At 47.6% G+C, this 18,827-nt stretch overlaps 1 protein-coding gene across 3 annotated transcripts; it reads left to right on the top strand.

Annotated features, from left to right (window-relative positions):
• Window positions 1-68: 68 nt before the first annotated feature.
• On the top strand, window positions 69-17,896 carry LOC142924317 (uncharacterized). Of its 3 annotated transcripts, none has more exons than XM_076066499.1 (17): window positions 69-1,464; window positions 3,261-3,417; window positions 3,887-3,973; window positions 4,479-4,629; window positions 5,275-5,436; window positions 5,672-5,781; window positions 5,866-5,959; window positions 6,862-6,890; window positions 7,373-7,464; window positions 8,951-9,059; window positions 9,817-9,987; window positions 10,438-10,508; window positions 11,136-11,303; window positions 11,569-11,687; window positions 14,099-14,300; window positions 15,003-15,317; window positions 16,198-17,896. In XM_076066499.1, exons 2-17 carry the CDS (start codon window positions 3,271-3,273, stop codon window positions 16,400-16,402), a joined length of 2,232 nt encoding a protein of 743 aa, XP_075922614.1. In that variant the 5' UTR covers window positions 69-1,464; window positions 3,261-3,270; the 3' UTR covers window positions 16,403-17,896. The 3 variants fall into 3 exon arrangements, with proteins under 3 accessions (XP_075922614.1, XP_075922613.1, XP_075922615.1); XM_076066498.1 differs by having other exon boundaries at window positions 6,835-6,890; XM_076066500.1 differs by lacking the exon at window positions 5,275-5,436 and having other exon boundaries at window positions 6,835-6,890.
• Window positions 17,897-18,827: the final 931 nt, after the last annotated feature.

Raw genomic sequence — 18,827 nt, 5'->3', positions numbered from 1 at the left:
GTGCGTCACTGCCATCAGGGTCGATTAACTCTGACCCCGCGTCACTTAAAGACGCGAACCAAATAAGCGGTGTGCTGAGCCGGCACCGCTAAGAACCTGGGTTCAACTCCATCACTGACATTAACATCAGCTGCCCCGTCCATGCTGCTGACACTTGGGCTATGCCCATGTAAAACCTTTATAAACAGTTTGCCTTTAGTGGCTAACCCCCTTTTCCTGATGACGACCGCTTGTGTTGCGATCGAAACGTCGTAGTTTTTGTTATTTTCTTTGAACCTATCTACGTGACATTTACCGAAAGACCCAAATAATATGAATTCCTGCAGTCACGAAAGCTTTTAGTCATGGGTTCTCTCAGGTGTGACGAGTTCATGTTCTGCACTTATTTTGACTGAATGTCGAAACCAGCGCTTGCCCACAAATACCTGGAAGTTCGCCTGCATTGGTTCAAGCGAAGCCTGACTGCTGCTGATGAGACACTGGATGTAGAAAACCACTCCAGGTTTGTTTTGTGTTCAACCAAATGCACCAAGCGGCGGCCTCCCAAGAGGCCGTGTGGCCCATGCACGTGTGTTGAACTTCTTTCGCACGTAGCCAATCGTGCAATTCGGAGGTGCGGGTGAAGATACTATTGTGTCGTGTACGTGGAGGGTCAGATATGTAGCTGTTTATACCAATTGGTCTCTTCTCTAATATGCTACAAACGATGGTGACCCAAGGTTGATTCTCGGCCACGGCTATAATGTCGCCTTCGAGTGATATCCAAACCTGTCAACCTTATTACAGTCCAATTCAGACATGATCGGTCACCCCGTGACCCTTATAAATATCAAATTCCTATCACAAGGGAGAAACACAAACAAATAGACAACAATTGAGTTTGCACGTATTGAAACGGCTGTAACGCCGTATGGACCTGAAAAATTAATTTCCCTGGACAAGAATAAGGGGTGACCCGTTGACAGCTATGGGTATGTGAAGGGTGAAGTATGGTCAATCAATTGGCGAGGGAGGCCTAAAGTGTCAACCACCATCCACGATTTCGGCGCCACTTTTCCCGCCACTTTTCCTCTCCACCGAGTGACGAAACGAATCGAATAAAAACATCGATTATAGGCGCTTACGATTAATTGAATCGAATCGTAGTAGAGCGCAATGCCACTTGTTGACGATTCGTGCTCTAAATTCGCAAGGGTGACAACGGAATAATAGATTACGTTTACAGGTAGTCCCCGACTTACGACGGTCCGACTTACGATATTTCGATCTTACGATGGCGATAGCGATATGACAAAATTGTAAAATATTTTTTTTTATTTCGCGCGGCAGGCAAACGCAGCAGCGTATCACGAGGTACGATACTGTAACTTTATCATCGCCATCCTCCTCTTCCGACAACTAAGTTAATGTAGCCATCAACAACCTTAACGTCGTTCAAGTATGCAGACGACGGACAGAATCTTGGTGAGCACGGTAGAATATGATACGTTACGATACGTTCAATGCATGTTAAAAGTGTTTATAGCAGATAGGATTGTTTCCTGAAATAAACTTTCTATGAAATTGCAGTTCATATAGGTAGGCTAAGAATTTACCTTGTTTTTTACTTAAAATTTTACTGTGCAATACAGTATTGTAATTAATAAATGCATACAGTATATAGTTTATACAGTACGGTACTGTAAATTGCTCTGTTTTGCTAAATTATCACCATTCTTTAAGACTCCTGGGTAGGCTAGGCCATCTTCGACTTACGATATTTTCGACTTACGATGGGGTCGTCGTAACGCATCTCCGTCGTAAGTCGGGGACTACCCTGTATCGTAAGTCGGGGACTACCTGTATACAGTATTCGTTTTTAATTCGTGACAATTATTTAATTGAAATGTCGCGAGGCGGGTAATCGCTGTAGGTTCTGCACGTTTCGGTTGGACTTGGGAGTTTGATCAGGGCCGAGGTTGAACTCGGGAGTTCATGCGTGAAGGGGTTCAGGTGTAAGGGGTGTTCATGTGTAAGGGGTGTTCAGGTGCAAGGGGGTGTTCATGTGTAAGGGGTGTTCAGGTGTAAGGGGTGTTCAGGTGCAAGGGGGTGTTCAGGTGTAAGGGGTGTTCATGTGTAAGGGGTGTTCTGGAGCAAGGGGGTGTTCATGTGTAAGGGGTGTTCAGGTGCAAGGGGGTGTTTATGTGCAAGGGGTGTTCATGTGTAAGGGTGTTCATGTGTAAGGGTGTGTTCAGGTGCTAGGGGTGTTCATGTGTAAGCGGTGTTCATGTGTAAGGGGGGTTGTGGTGTAAGGGGTGTTCATGTGTAAGGGGTGTTCAGGTGCAAGGGGGGTGTTCATGTGTAAGGGGTGTTCATGTGTAAGGGGTGTTCATGTGTAAGGGTGTGTTCAGGTGCAAGGGGGTGTTCATGCGTAAGCGGTGTTCATGTGTAAGGGGTGTTCATGTGTAAGGGGTGTGCATGTGTAAGGGGTGTTGTGGTGTAAGGGGTGTTCATATGTAAGGGGGGTTTATGTGTAAGGGGGGTTGTGGTGTGAGGTAAATCAGGTGTGAATGAGTTCAAGGTAGTCGGAGTTCGGGTGGATGATCATTGAGGTAAATCAGTTCAGGTGTTGATGCGTGAGTGAGATAAGGTGCGTGGGAGTTCAGGTTGTGCGAGGGTTCAGGTGCGAGAGAGTTCAGGTGTGAGGGAGTTAACGTGTCAGGGGGTTCAGGTGCGAGATAGTTCAGGTGTGAGGGAGTTAACGTGTCAGGGGGTTCAGGTGCGAGAGAGTTCAGGTGTGAGGGAGTTAACGTGTCAAGGGGTGCAGGTGCAAGAGAGTTCAGGTGTGAGGGAGTTAATGTGTCAGGGAGTTCAGGTGCAAGATAGTTTCAGGTGTGAGGGAGTTAACGTGTCAGGGGGCTCAGGTGCGAGAGAGTTCAGGTGTGAGAGAGTTAACGTGTCAGGGGATTCAGGCGAGAGGGGGTGCGATGGAGTTCAGATGAGAGGGGGTGCAGGTGCGAGATAGTTCAGGTGTGAGGGAGTTAACGTGTCAGGGGGTTCAGGTGCGAGAGAGTTCAGGTGTGAGGGAGTTTAGGTGTTAGGGAGTTAACGTGTCAGGGGGTTCAGGTGTGAGGGAGTTTAGGTGTGAGGGAGTTAACGTGTCAGGGAGTTCAGGCCAGAGGAGGTGCAGGTGCGAGAGAGTTCAGGTATGATGTAAATCTGGCGTGAGAGATTTCAAGGTCATCGTTGACTCGGGGTGACCTTGGGAGTTGTGTCTGCAGTGAGCCGGCCATGTTCCCGCACCCAGCCTCCAGGCTGCTTCTCGCAGCCGACGAGGAGCAGCGTGGCTCGGCCAATGACCCCGACCACGACCGCCTCGGTCGGAGATTCCTCAGCCGCTTTGCCGAGCTGACCGGGTCAAGAGGACAGCGATTGGCGGTGAGGGGCAGTGAGGGGAGAGTGCAGAGGCCGAGGGTCAGTGTGGAGGTGGAGGAGGTCAGCGTGAGCGAATTTTTGGTGTCAGTGGAAGTCGCTGTGGAACAGGGGGTCAAGTGAGGAGTCGGGATTCTTGTACAGGGAAATTGAGTTTTCGGTCCATACGGCGTTACAGCCGTTTGAATAGGGAGAAAACATTATTTTGTTTTGTATTTCTCCCTTGTGATGCGACTTTGTAGGATGGACGTTGAGATTTATATGGGCACGGGGGTGACCATTAAGGGTTGAATTGGTCTATAATAAGGTGGGCACTGATAAGGAGTTGATAGGTATGATATTTATACTTGAGGAATCCGATGAGCTATTAAGCTCTTTTTTCCACATATGTCCATTAAGAGGCGGGTCAGAAGGTTACGAGAGGTCAGTGTGGGGAATTGGGATCACCACTGCTGCTGTTCCTAACCTCATACAGGACGAGCTGGGAGACCTGGAGCTACTGCTGAGGAGGGGAGCTGATGTCAACTACAGCGACAGACACGGGCAGACCGCCCTGCACGAGGTGAAAGCACAAACACAAAGATCCCCCGTATAGCCTGACCAGACTGTTGGGGAAAGTGCTGTAAGCGAGCACCTATGTAGGCCGGCACGGCACACGAGGGGGTGCACACACACTCACCCACCATTATCACAACAATATCACGACGTGAAAGCACACACACACACTCAGCCACAACCATCATCATCACGGCGTGAACTTTCTGAAAATGACACTCATATCAGACAGAAAGGGGAGTGCAGCCTGGAAACACACAAGACTGTCATCGTAAGACGAGTCTTTTCTCTGTCGCGCCTTGTATGTCACACAAATTCGTGGTCGTGTGACACGATTGGGGTCATAAAATTACCACAGGTCTATGAGCAGTATACTGCACTTAGTGGTGTCCCGCACTGAGAGTGGGGTGTTGCATACACACGAGTGGTCACGCTGCATGAGTGGTGTGCTGCACTGTGAGTGGTGTGCTACACTGAGTGGTGGTGTGTGCTGCACACGCACTTGTGTTCAGGCCGCTGGGATGTGCAGCGTGGACGTGGTGCGTTTCCTGGTGGAGCGGGGAGCCCACGTGAATTGTTGTGACCACCACGGGTGCCGCCCACTGCACATGGCTGCCGCCGCGGATCAGGCGGACATTGTCAACTTTCTCATGGACGCGGCCGGTAGCGTTGTGCAACTCACACGCCAGTGGCGATTCTATGGGAGTCCCTGGGGGGCTGTACCCCTATAAAGAAGAGTAATGCCCCCCACACCCAACTATGTACCGCACATTCAGAGCCAGCTCGTCAGAGTGGCTGAGCAGGCACTTGAGGTGAAGTTAAAGAGGTCATCACGGCTGTTGCCGTTGATGCCACCCGCGCTTCTTAATTCCTTATGCCAGATCTCACAGCTGCTGCTGACCGTCAAGGTCTCCTCTTAACGTCTCATCCTTCGGAGGAAGTTTTCAATCCCACATAATAATATTGCCCCTAAATGCGTCCGATCTTCCCAGATCTTGGTTAATCCTGGTTAGAAGTTAGTGGCCACAGTGGTTTCCCAGCAGATGATATGTTGAGTGTTACCCCCCTAATTTTTGTGGATTTTTTCTGCATGCCAGATGTGGGTGTTATTTGTGGCAGTACTAAATGTGATTAGATTTGTGGTGGTGCTAGTTGTGATGAAAGGTGTTGTGCTAGGTGTGATGACAATTGTACGATGCAAGTTGTGGTAGTTTATGATGGTCGTTGTGGTGGTGCTAGCCAACGGGTGGTGCTAGTTGTTGGTAGTGAACGTTGTATTATTGTTGGTTGTGCCATGTTTGTGTGCAGCGCTCGTAGAGGCACAGAACGAGGGCGAGCTGCAGACAGCGGTGCACTACGCGGCACGCCACAACGCGATCGCTTCCTTGCGGAGTCTGGCCAAGCGTGGTGCTGACGTGCATGCGCGCGACTACCAGAACCGCACGCCGCTCCACGTGGCCATCAGCCATGGTCCGCAGATGGTTGTGGTGGTGCTAGTTTTGGTTGCATTAGCCGTGGTGGTGCTAATTGTGGAAGTGCGTGTTGTCTTATCGTTTCTTATGTTATGTCTATGTGAAACACCCAATTGTAAACATTCATCTGATAACTTTGAGGTGTTTGTGGCTCTGCACCATTGCTGGACGAGCGTCGGTGTCAGGCCACCACCATCTTCTTCAGAGGCCCTTGTTTGTTTCCACTCCCTCAGGCAGCAGGCGAGCGGTGCAGCTACTGATTGAACTGAAGGCAGACGCCAGTGCAGAAGACGACTCGGGGCAAAGCTGCCTCGTCCTGCTCATCTGCAAGATGCCCTCGCTGGTGAGGATCCTCGCACTGGGCGCCAGTGAGGCAGCGGGGTTGCGCGGCGGTGCGAGGGGGTTAACGCTGTGGGTTGTCGGACAGGCACTGCAGGCGCTGGACCAGCTCCACGTGGACGACAAAGCAAACTGCAACCAGCTCTTCTACCTGCAACGGCTCGAGCCCGGCCCGACGGCAGGTGAGATGATCCTGCGATGCACGCGCACAGGGCTCTACCGTGCTCATTCTCACGCTCGCTTCCTTTTCACATGGCATAAACATCATGCATTCTGACACACCACAACCGACATATATCTTGCTATGGCTGTAATTGCCTACTCCAGGCTACAACGACCTGAAAATATTCAGTGTACACATATTCATGAGGCGAACTGATATTCTTGAACGGGGGACACGAATAATATTTGTGTTTTAGCCTACCCACTTTATGATGGAAAATGCACTCTGTAATGTCACTAAGCTGCACAAATGTCTTCTTTGTGCAACGCAGTCACAAAAAATACACAAAGCGTGTATTTATCAATAGGTACACTACTCAAACTTACAATTGAAATCCTGCCTGTGCTGCCCTCTGCAGGCATATACTTACAAGGCTGTGATTATTATAAGGCTGCTTATGTCTTTTCAAACATTCAACAAAGAGTAAGAGTTTCGTTTTCAGGAAAGCCTTACTTTGGGTGTCTGGCCAACCCCTTGTGAGTATTTGCATTGTCTGTGGAGGGGACTCGAGTGCTTCAGGGCACCCTGTTTTCAAAGCACGCGTGTGTGCATATGTAGACACATATGCACGCACGCGTGCCATTCACCACGTTGCCTCATGTACAGCCTCGATTATTGCCGTCCGGCTAAAAAATTAACATCTTTTTTCGGGGACCTGACTTTACTCATGGTATATCCGAATCAGCAGTGTAATTAACCAAATTATGTCGGGATTGTACCGTACAGTATTCGTTTCTGGAGGAATAAATATTCCAGGGGAACGTATATTATCTGATATCAGCTCAGTGAATCCTGCACCACCTGGCCACCTCATTTCCTGTTTCCTCCTGCCAGATCGCACTCTTTGTGTTCTCATTTCAGACATCGATGGTGGCTCAGTGCACAGCCCGGTGAGTGATGCTGCCAATCCTGTCTGTATGAGGCTGTGTTCAATGCTTAGGTGGGAAAATTTTCCTAACTTAGAGCTTAATAGGACTATCACATACCTTTGGCAAGCCAGACATTAATACACACACCTTGTTCACTTCTGTCACTGCAATAAGTTATTGTTTCAAACTTCTGTCAGAGAACCTGGGATACGTACAGGTCGTTGGGTCAGTGCAGGTTGGTGAAGTCGGGCAGCATAGATCTGGAAGCATTGAAGCACGGTACAGCAATATATTTTGATGCTTTGCCCTCTACTGCCCACCACATAGCCCCGCAAAGCCATCTGGCTTTCTGTGCTGGTTGCCTATGCAAATGCTATCCAGGCTCAACTCTGCTTAGTTTTACAAGATATGAGGCCATTGGGCCTAAACCGGATTATTTGGTCATTGGTCGTGTTGTGTCATAGTTTCCTCATCCTGTGTGTTGTGGCCGCGTGTTTGTGCAGCTGGAGTTAATGGTGGTGTACCGCTTGCACGAGCACATCTTACACCCTGTGGTGCGCAGGCTCATAGACATCAAGTGGAGCGCCTATGGGCGGTGAGTGAAAAACACTCCAGTTGACTATAGAGATACCCATAACAGAGACACGACTTGAATAGACTCTCTACTCGAAAAGAGCATCGTGGGATATATGCTTTACAACTAAGGTAGAAAGCCTCAATGTCTGTAATGGGTGAGCCACGGTAACTTTTGGAAAGATGATCCGAGAAAATTATATTGCAGTATAAAGTTGTGTGGCTGTTCAGGATTTATGAAATATAGAAAACTGGCCGAATTATTCAGAGGGTTACCCAAAACTATGAAAAAAAACGGAACATAATGGATTCGCCTTTCCGGACAAAGTGCGTACCTCCTCTCGCCGTCCACTCCCAATGATGTCATTAAGTGTGACCTCATCTCATTATGCAGCTGGATACATAATGTTATTATCGCTAATTGGATACTTCCGAGGACAAACGCATGTTGCAAGTGTCACAGAATCCATGCGTATGCATTCCTTGCAGTATTTCCATTTGACAGTCACCAATGAAACAAAGGAAGATATAAGGCACTCCTGCGGTGATGTTACAACATAGTCAGCAAGCGGATACCTCAGAAATGATGTTGACAATGCAACTGCTGTGGGAACTGGCATCAACAGCAATGCTCATAATAAACTCCATAACTTGGACTTAAATTTCTCATAATAAAGGTTTTTGGGTTAGATCGCGTTATTTATAAATGTGTCGTAACCCTCCACCACCCGACACGGACAAATAGTAAAAAATGTGTCACGTTTATAAAGGACAAATAGTTGACTACTTTAGCCCACCGGTGTGTTGAAGAGCGAATCAACATCATTTAAAATTTGAGTACCATGTGTCGCTGGTAATTACATCCAGCATCATCGGGCAATTCGCCAGAATGGTAAAGCCCTCACTTGCTCCCGGTCTTAAATAGAGCAGCAGGGTGACGTCATCATTTAACTCATTCAGGTGCAGTGATTTGAGGCGGAGGGGGGTATTGTAATTATATAATCGATTGGTAATCAGTCAATGGTTATGATTTGTAATGAGTTGTAAATTAGTAATTAGTTGTAATGTGTGTTATTGTGATTATATGCTACGTTAGTAATCCGTTAATTAGTATGTGTCTCCCCTATAAGGAATTGTAATATGTATTATTTAATAATACGCTTCCAAGCCACACTAAGCCTGTTTTTTTTACTCTTTGGCCGTGTCAGGTGGTGGAGGGTTACGACACATTTATAAATAACGCGATCTAACCCAAAAGCCTTTATTATGAATAATATTGGTCGCGAAAGCCTACGTGTTAAATTTCTCACTTTGCTATCCCAAGATGCTGCCTCTGGGGGCGGGGAGGTGTGCAGGGGGTGGAGCTCCGTTGCTCACTAGTAGGAGCCCGTGCACCCAATGGTCTCCCCATATATGTGGCCATCGAAGACTGGTTGCCATTGCTTGTGAATATATGTGATGGCCGCAATCTGGAGGCGTCGCTGTGAAGGGCCCTCTTTGTTTTCCAGGAGGAACTCTTGGCTTCTGCTTGGCATGAACCTCTTTTTCATTGTGTCCTGGGTCGCGCTGATGGTGTCGGTGCCCTGGGAGGTGCGGCACATTTACACATTCCCAGGGGTAAGAGCTGCTGGCGCCCATCCCCTTAAGCAAGGAGAGGTGACATACATGCCATGGTTGAGGGGATTTTACACTGCCAGATATCGTGTATAATTGAAATACTGGGCTTTTTCAGTGGTGGTGTGCTCCGACATGTCCACTTTCTTAACAAAACCCTGTTATTTCCATGAAGACCAAAGTTAGCCAATTTTCTTCTTGTAGTTGATATGTTTTTTTTATGGTTACATTTAAAACGACTTATAAAGGAGAGTTATAAACGTACTACTGAAACATCGAAAACCACAAAACTAATTCTACATGCATAATTTAATACTATATTAGTCACTTCACTGTAGACACTGGGATTGCCAGGCATGGACGTTTTTGTTGAATATGACGCCAACGTGCTTTGCACTCTGTTCACCGCAGAGATAGAGCGATGAGAGCAGGTCATGTGTAGGAGCTAGTTGGATTGTTGCATCGCGTGGCTCGGAGGAATGGTGTCAGCTTGAGGAGGCTCTCATTTTGCTGTGGATAGATCATGGATGATGATGACGAATAAAATATCAACGAGGCATCTATTACAATATACCAACTACATCTGCTTTATTATTTTATATAAACCTTCTTACACTACTGTATTCTTTACCCTAATCTGGCTGCTAATTCAGTCCTGGAACTGCCAGCTCAGAGGCCTCTTCACCCACAGTGAGCCGTGCAGATGAGTTAGCTGCGCGAGAGCTGACACGCGGCACCGTGACGTTTGCGCGTGCGCTAGGACGCATGGCGAGTGGTGCTGGCCATCGTGTGCCTTGCGCAGCTCTTCTACTTCATCGTGGATGAGCTGTGCGAAATCGCTCAGTCCAAGGCGGCGCTGAAGCGCTGGCGTACCAAGCAGCGCCAGCAGTTGGCGTGGGACTCCATTTACTGCCACCCTCGCTGGCCTGAGGTGAGAGATCCGTTCTCACATAAAATAAGCGGGCAATACATCGCCTTCACATATCTGTCAGCTGCACGCTCTTCAGAGAATGCACAATTTCAGCAGCATTGGACCAATACAAGCCATCATTATACAGGGTGGTCCGTTTATAGATACCATAACTTGTTTTTCTTTGCATTTTTAATCGAGCCTGTGTCACTGGATTTGCGATACAATTTGTTGATCGCCTTTATTTGTGGTAGCGCATGCCCAAATGTACCATGTCACCATCCTTTTTTACATCACGGGAAGCCAAGAAGAATTTTACCACGAAGACAGCACAGCGTGTTGGGAACGAGTGTAATGTAATGCGGACAACCTATGCGAGTGAACGGTCTGCGCTGGAGGCGGAGCAGCTGCGACTGGTGGCACTTGGTGACCCCGGTCCCTGGCGCTGCTGTGTGGGACGTTCTCCCCCAGGAAGCCTTGCACTTGCGGGCGGAGCTGGAGGAGGTCGAAAAGAAAAGGCACTTCTACTTGCTGGACTTGTGGTAAGGTCAGCCCCAGCCAAACTCTCCCAGTAAGCCAAGGTGAAGAAGATCACCACCTGTGTCTGCACATGTCATGTGTCTGTGTGTGGTGTGTATGTCTTTGGTGTTGGCCCTTTGAAAACAATGCTTGGCGTTGGTGTTCCCTACCGACCCTGCACGCCTGGCCTGTAGCCAGCCTTATGGAGTCTGGTGTGATATATATGTGCAATGTTTTTGTACAAATGTGTGTGCTTTTGCACGTTCATGTTGATAAGCATGTGAAAAAGTTAACTCACAAGACCTGAGCTTGTTCCGTGACCTGTTAGCGAACCTTCAACACTTCACCTGGCCTAGCAGCACCTATACTGACACAAGCGTCATGGTGATGTTAACGCCACTCTGATGTGAACAGTGGTTGTCGTATGTGTGTGTGCATATGTAACCTGAGTTCAAATACTCAATTAGCCCAGCTAAGTTGCTTGCTGTGACGGATACATTTCATTTTACAGGCCGTTTCAAAATGGTAGTCATGTGGTTGTGGGTCATGAAATGAAGTCGCGGACCATATCCGCCCCATGGGGCCGAGATTCCCCACACCTGAGTTTCAGAAACGATGCGGGTCAAACTGTGCGTGTGTGCGCACGGCAGGAACGTCCTTGACTGGCTGACATACGCCATGCTGTTGGTCGTGTTCATCACCCACCTGGCGGACGTGGTGTGGCACAGTGAAAAGGTGGCCTACGTGCACCTGCAGCTCGTGGCCATCACTGTCGTTCCTCTCTGGCTGCGCAACATGAAGCACCTTCGCACCTTCCGGTAGTTGCAGTGTTTATCGCTAACAGCTTTATCGCTCTTAAATACTTCCACGGAGAAACGCGTGTTGGAAAGCGTTGAGGGATCTTTGAATACGCAAATATTATCCTCCTTGTTACTTGTATCTTCATTGATATGGCGAGCGTCTGCCTGAATATATGTACGTTGAACTTCTATCGCGCCATACATAGCCAACCGTGCTAATCGGAGGTGCGGCGGAAGGACAACAAACTAATCACTGTCTTGCTGCCCGTGTTGACATGGCCAGGGTGCTGGGCACATTGATTGTGAGCCTGGGTGAGATCTCAGGCCAGGTGGTGCGGTTCCTCTTCCTCCTGGGAGAGTTCTACGTCTCCTTCTTCTTCTCCTTCTGGCTCGTGTTTGGTGGTGAGGCGTCCCACCCAACACGGCGCTCCCAACACCCTCCAGCTTCCGTGCATTCTGAGAGCCGCGGCACACCACGCTAACCCACCTCGAACCACGGCACGCTACATTACACCACGTCACACCGTACTCACGCCCAGCCATGGCAAAGCACGCCATACCATGTCACACCGCACCACACCATGGCCTATCACTTCACAACGCTCCACAGCACACTCTACCATGCCACGCCATACCGTGCCACAGCATGCCATGTTATAACACCACACCATGCTCTGCCACTCCATGCCATGTAGCACCACACTATGCTTGTGTAGCTTTTCCCCTGCATTCATGTGAAGGTGGCAGTGGTGTGGTTGGTTTCTGGCGCCATCTATATAATAGGCAGCTCATCTGTACACATACATGTTTTGATGGCGAACTTTTCCTTGACGGCTGAATATATTTCAGCGAATAACACTGAAAGCTTATAATATGTAGTTTATGTGAAAAAGTCTGAATTTGTGAAAATAATTGACCTTTGGTCAAAGCCCAGGGGCTGCTTATCTGTTCTACCATTTACAATAGCTTCGTGCGTGACCTGCAACTGTTTCAAAATTATACAATGGATAGGTGTGTGTCATTCTGGGGAGTGCAGTGACAGGGGGAGCCATTGAATCTCAATGGGCTTCCTCCACTAGATCATATAAACTGGTGAGTGATGAGGGTCGGGCGACATAATGACTGGTGAGTGGCAAGTGTCAAGTAAGTGGGGCGGTGACATGGCCTAGCGGTAGCATGTCCGTCCCTTGTTGTAGAGGTTCACGGTTCGAATCGGACAGGCCACCCTGGTTATTACTGCGGGTGTATTAAACCATGACATACGAGCCATCTGATTCACAGTGGATGTAAAAGACCCCCTGACGTCATTCAAAATGAGTAGTCTATTGTGTGCCAGCGTCATGGTCCAAATTTATCCGCGCATTATTCAATTAGGATTCAACGTGGCAATATTTCCACCGACTGTGAAACTTCTGCAGACCATGTATCTGAAACATAGTGCCTCCATGATAGCATTGCGCTAAAAGAATGGGACGAATACCAAATTACTAAAATTATTATGAATGTCACAATGGTCATCTGAGTGCGACGTGTGTGTCACGTCACCCCGATCATAGAATAGGCTACCCTCTAGTATTTGATAGGAGATACTGTGACAGGAAATCTTTTTCCAGATTGGACGTCAAAGTTTGTTCTTGTAACATGGATGGCAACTGACAGGGTCCCGCTTGCTTTCGGAAGGCTGAGACACCATCACAGATGCTTTGTGAGGTAGCACTCCCACATGCTGGTGTTCCTTTCTCTCTCTCAACCAATCAAATCAATCACTTCCTTCATTCAGCAAACAGCTGAGAGACATTATTTTCTTATGAATGTAGCAAAAAAACATTCGGCGTTTAAAGTGTAAAAACATTCTAGGGCTGTCATGATTTCACTCCCCAAGGGATTCGATACGTTGCCCTGGTTTCATAAAAAAAATGGTATCATATTTACCCTCTCATTTGTACAAATTTTCATTTGTTCTTTCTCTATTATACAATTGTGTTTACTCCATGAGATTGACATTAGCATATCGTGTTCATGACTCGTAAATAATCCAGTCTCACAGGAAGAATTATTCGCATGTATCGTGAACGTAAGAATTAATTTTACTCGATGGATTGCCCGCATCATTACATGCCTACTATATGCCTACTATATCACCCGGAATGTACTTGATCCCATCAGATGTCAGCAGCTAAGCAGGTTTAAGCCTGGATAGTGCTTGGATGAGCACCCACGATGTACACGAGGTGTCATAGGCATCTGTGTGGCTGTGCTACATTGAGGACAGCACAGAGCACTTCAATGCCCCGTGCCTTCACAGCCTGCACTGACAAGCGGTCTTTTTATATATCACAGCTGCTGAGCAAAGGCCTAAAATGCCTAGCAGCCAACAACAAACATCACTTCTGATGTGTAATAGAACAAGCCCATCGTCCATATGGGGTCGATAGAATGATTACCACTTTGTGGGGAAGTCAACAGTGGTTGTCTTATGGATATACTCACCACCAAAGGAATTTGGAACATCCACCACTGGCTCAGGGTTGTAAACAGGAAATGAGCACCTCATTACTCATTTAAGCATTTCAATGACTTTTAATCAAATAAATTACACTAATCAAGGTGTAATAGTGGTGAAGTATGGTCAAATAACCCCCACAATGTTAGGAGTCTCTCACCCAGCAATGAGTGGATTGACACAAGGGCTGTTGCTATTGAAGCGTTGGGGATGCAGGATTTGGCTGAATGCGGACGGTGCCTCCTGTATTTTCCTCTCCGTGGGGCCCAGCTCCACGCTGACACGCGTGGCTCCCTGTTGGCCCGGACAGGCTCTCAGGTGGACACGTTCAAGTCGGTGCATGAGGCGCTATACACGCTGTTCCGCCTGAACGTAATCGATGATGTGGAGTACACGAGCATGCACGCGCACGACTCCGTGATGACGTACCTGCTGGCGGGTACCTTCCTCAGTCTCACCGCCATCCTCTCCATCAACATCTTCATCGCCCTCATGAGCGACATCTTCACCAGGTCTTGTTCTCACACTGGGCGGGAGTGAAGGTCCGGACAATTGTGGGGGCAGGGTTGGGCGGGGCAGTCAGGAAGGGCTGGTGTTGGAAATTTGGAGCGGGAGAATTGTTAATGAAGCCATCAGCGTCACTCGGTCGCCACTGGAAACACAGGCAGATCCGTTAATATGTGTGCGAGTGTGTGTGCCACTTCGTGTGTGTGTGTCAGGCCACCCACCCCCTCGTGTGCCATACAGGCCTTCATAGGTGCTCACTAACACTTACCCTAACCGTCTGTTAAAGGCTATATGGGGGATTTTTGTCTTTGTGTGTCAATGTGTACAAAGATCCCCCATATAGCCTTTAACAAACTGTTGGGGCAACAGTCAATGGGGAATGGTTTTGTACTGTGTTTCCAACCCAGCCACCTGAGTTTGATTGACAGATGTCTGATCCGGTCCTGGGCCTCCCCTAGGTCGACTCAGACATAAATAAGCACCTGGTGTGGTGTGTAAGCATCAAAACTGGGGACACAAAGACCGCATGGTTTTAGCTATAGGGGAGACCGTTCTGTGCATGTGCATGGGGAGTGGTGGCACAGCACTAAGCACAGTGCACTACAAAGACTAATGTCGATGCTTGGCAATGGTTGATGTCAGTGGCGCGTGATGTCTGAGACCGTCTTGGACTTCCCTACATGGTGGGAGTGTGTGTGTGTGTACAGGGTGGAGGACAGCCCATCAGTGAACGTGTATGTGCAGCGTGCCAATGTGCTGCTGCAAATTGAGGGCAACCGCTACATCCGGCGCCGGCGGGACGAATTGCGCCGCCACGTGCAGCTGCACTGTGCGCCGCTGGCGGTGTATGGTATATGCGGCGATGGGGAGGCCGCAAGCCATTGGGTTGAACCACCCGACACCACGGGCCACATCGGCGAGCTGTTCGTAAGGGTGATGGCGCTCTTGAGAACCGGCGGGCCAGGCAAGCGCAAGGATGGCAATGGCGTGAGCGAGGTGGACGAAGAGACCAGCTTGGCCGGGTGACAGCACAAGCGAGACACTCGCAGTAGCAACTAGAATTCCCAGGATAGTGCGATATATTGTACTATACATGGTCTGCGATAAATGTATCATCTGTTTTGCTAAATATCTTAAAAAAGTGATGATCATTGCTCTAATTTAATAAATATATGTGAAATTGTATTAATTCACAATAATACTGAAAGTTATACATAGCTATTGCCCACTAAATTATTTGTAAAAACTTTGCCAGAGTAATTTGTGCGTGACAGTTATTTTACATCATTTTCCTCCGATTGCAAAGTCGCCACTATTAGAAGACCTACATCAGGCTTATATTGAGTGAAGTGCAGTTGAATAACCTTTTAGAAGCCTTCATACTTGCAGTAAATCAAAGTACAAACACAAGACATCATCATCAAACACAATACAATTAAAATATAAAATACAATTATAAAGGTATGGGAAACTGATATCACGATAATATTTAGCGCGTGAAAATCTTTATGGCAACCCTAACAACTACAACCAACACGAGCTGATTCCATTGCTGCATCTCCACGGTGGATGTCTTCTCAGCTGTATTCCCTTCTTCGATTGCAACTCCGTTGTTGGTCTCGACCACTGGCCATCATCCCTTCCAGCGACCTGTAATGCCCAAGCCCACTTTTCTGAACAGTCAAACTAATGTGTTAAACCTGTGCATGTGATCTCATCCATGTGTTCCTCTTCTGTCTCTCTGTTAGTCCAAGGATGCACCTCTCCATGCTTCTTTGGAAATTATTGGATTTTCTTCAATTTAATTCGTTGATGTCCATATATCGTAGCAGGTAACACGGAGAACACTGTGTAAAATTACACCGGAGTTCTTTGTCTTTGTCGCCGCGCGGGCTGTGTCAGGGAGGACGTCCGCTCGATGCAGCAGAGCATCCAGGCACTGAGGAGGGAGCTGCAGCAGGCGACTGAGGAGCAGCAGAGCCTGCAGCAGGCCCTGCAGGATGAGCTGGAATTGATATACACCTGCTTTCAGCACCTGGGCATCATTTTTACCGGTACTAATGTTTTAACACCTGAAACGTTTGATAATTACTCGCAAGCCTCATAGAAATATTACCTACACCTACTGTGAAGCTACTGCAGGCTATACTATTTTGCATAGTGGGTTTCCCCTTGTACGTATGGTGGGTTTTCTCTAGGTCAGGGGTGGGGAACTTTTTTTCTGTCAAGGGCCATTTGGATATTTATAACATCATTCACAGGCCATACAAAATTATCAACTTAAAAACTAGCCTGTTATATTTGGTTAAACATTTAATTAACTCACCCCTAATGCGATGGCTGGAACTGCTTCTCTTTGGTGAGGCGTGTGATATTAGCTGGTATTGACGATGTTGCTATTCGCAACTGCTTTTCCAGGTTTGCTCCTAGATTTATTGAATTTCGAATGCCGCCTGTGGTTGCCTTGGAAGGGTCACACTAAATGATTTTGCGGGCCTTATACGGCCCGGGGGCCGGACGTTCCCCACCCCCTGCTCTAGGTACTTGGGTTCTTTCCCACACAAGGTGCTCCTTAAAAATGGGCAAACATCCCAATGCGTAATCTTCTTGGAAAATTCTGAAGATACGGTGTGCGGCTTTTGTGGCTATTGTTGGAATGTGCACAGTACTGAGTGGTGGTGGCTTGTGACGTGTGAATCGTACGGCATCTGAGTTCTCTCCACTGTTATTGCGGCCACATCACACACCCAAGACCACGCCCAAATGTGCAGTACCCCTAACTGTATGTAGAGAGTGAGGTAGTACTGCTCACCATGCAGCTCACCGTGCAATTCACAGCTCACTGCAGCTTACCATGCAACTCACCACAGCTCACCATACAGCTCACCAAACACTTCAGCGAGCAGCTCAATGGATTGCTCACCACACAGATATATGGGACCTGGGTCTGAGTCCTGCCCTCCTTGAGTTTTGTCTTCATGTAGGAAAGCAACTGCACCTGTGGGTCAGTAATGTAGCGTGAATGGCACAAGCTCTGTTATAAAGAATAGAACATGGTCCTCATTTATGTCTCCTGCCCCCCTCCCCACTGCCCTTTATAGCCTGACCCCTGGGCTCCTCCAGTCTGTGGGCCCTGTTGCAGTTGCAATTTCTCCACAGTTAATAGATACACATGTGGGCTGGGTAGTTTTGCCTGACCTATCCAGGACCGTGTACCATCTTTGTGCCTGGTGAATGTGCCATACTTCGTTTGTTCAAAGAGTTCAGTGTGTTTTGTGGAAGGGGCGGCTCACTGTTTTCTTTTCAATTGCATATAAAAAATGATATTGATCTGTTTCTTGGATGGGTGACCACCATGCATAACAGCTGTTATAGGCTGCTGTGGGGCTACATGGTAAACAGCAGAGGCGAATGCAGCAAAATTCTTTGACTTATTCCATTTAATAAACATTGTTTTGTAAGCATGATTACCTTAAAAACGACACCGCACATGTACTGTAACTAATCTATGACCAAATCACCTGGAATGTGCCTGATTGTCTGGTTTGCGAATTAGTCCGAGCTTGTGAGAAAATGTAAATAAAAGAAAGTGTTGTTTGCACATGTATCTGCTCGTGACTCTGTCCACTAACTTTAAGAAACATTCTACATCTTCACCACAATTCTACCTATGTAAATGATGTTTATTTTATAGCCTAATTTACATATATTTAAATTATACAAAGATTTTGTTGAAAATATGTATAGCCCTTTATCAATTCACTGCTGGATCAAGACCTCATCACGCCATGTCGGTCATGTGGGGATGATTGACCATATCTCACGACGCTGGTAAGCGCAAGTCGGTGATTGGGTTTCTCCAGGACCAGTTAAGATATCAATTGCCACTGATTTTAGCCTTGGCCAAGCATCAAGCTGAGGTTGCTGAACTCATAGCGTAGTGCACTAACTACTCTCCCCCTGTCTCTCTCACTCAGGAGGTTCACAATGGATGTGTCAGAGACACTAAGAACCTGAGTTTGACCCCGATGCACATGTGTCTCCGTGACGGTCTTAACAAACCCTCTGAGAGAGAGGCAGACCGAAGACTTTAACCTCGACCCTCGTACCTCAGCTTGCCAACCCTTTCAGTGTGAATGATGAATTTGTACGTTTTTGGTGTATCCAGGCCATCCTACCCCAATTACTCGACCATATTTCACCACGCTAATCAGCGTGGGTTGCCCAGATCCAGTTTATAAATCACTTGCTACTGATGTTAGCCTTGGCCGGACATCAAACTCATCCCCGAGAGGTTAATTGCACATGGTACTAACCGCTGTGCCATCACTTCACTCAATAGCACAGTGTGATAATGGCCCCTGCTGCTCACAATGTAGCCCCACAGCTCTATGACAACCTGTTGCAAATGTCATCCCGTAATTCTAAATAAATATGCATCAGTAGACGCTTCATGTTCTTTGATAGTGTTTTTTTCTCTGCCAGTGATAATGCAATTGTGCTTTTGGCGTTATGTCATGGCACAAAATTCC

This window comes from Petromyzon marinus, chromosome 12 (assembly GCF_048934315.1).
Source record: "Petromyzon marinus isolate PM22_M1 ecotype Great Lakes invasive population chromosome 12, UKy_Petmar_22M1.pri1.0, whole genome shotgun sequence".
Classification (NCBI taxonomy): Eukaryota; Metazoa; Chordata; class Hyperoartia; order Petromyzontiformes; family Petromyzontidae; genus Petromyzon; species Petromyzon marinus.
The sequence above is the reverse complement of the archived record's forward strand: the minus strand, read 5'-3'. Positions and strand labels throughout refer to the sequence as shown.

Coding starts and splice junctions, on each gene's coding strand:
- LOC142924317 (XM_076066498.1), top strand. CDS start 3,271: ATGTTCCCGCACCCAGCCTCCAGGCTGCTTCTCGCAGCCGACGAGGAG. Junction 10,509..11,135: donor TTCTACTTGCTGGACTTGTG/GTAAGGTCAGCC, acceptor TGCGCACGGCAG/GAACGTCCTTGACTGGCTGA. Junction 11,304..11,568: donor AAGCACCTTCGCACCTTCCG/GTAGTTGCAGTG, acceptor TGACATGGCCAG/GGTGCTGGGCACATTGATTG.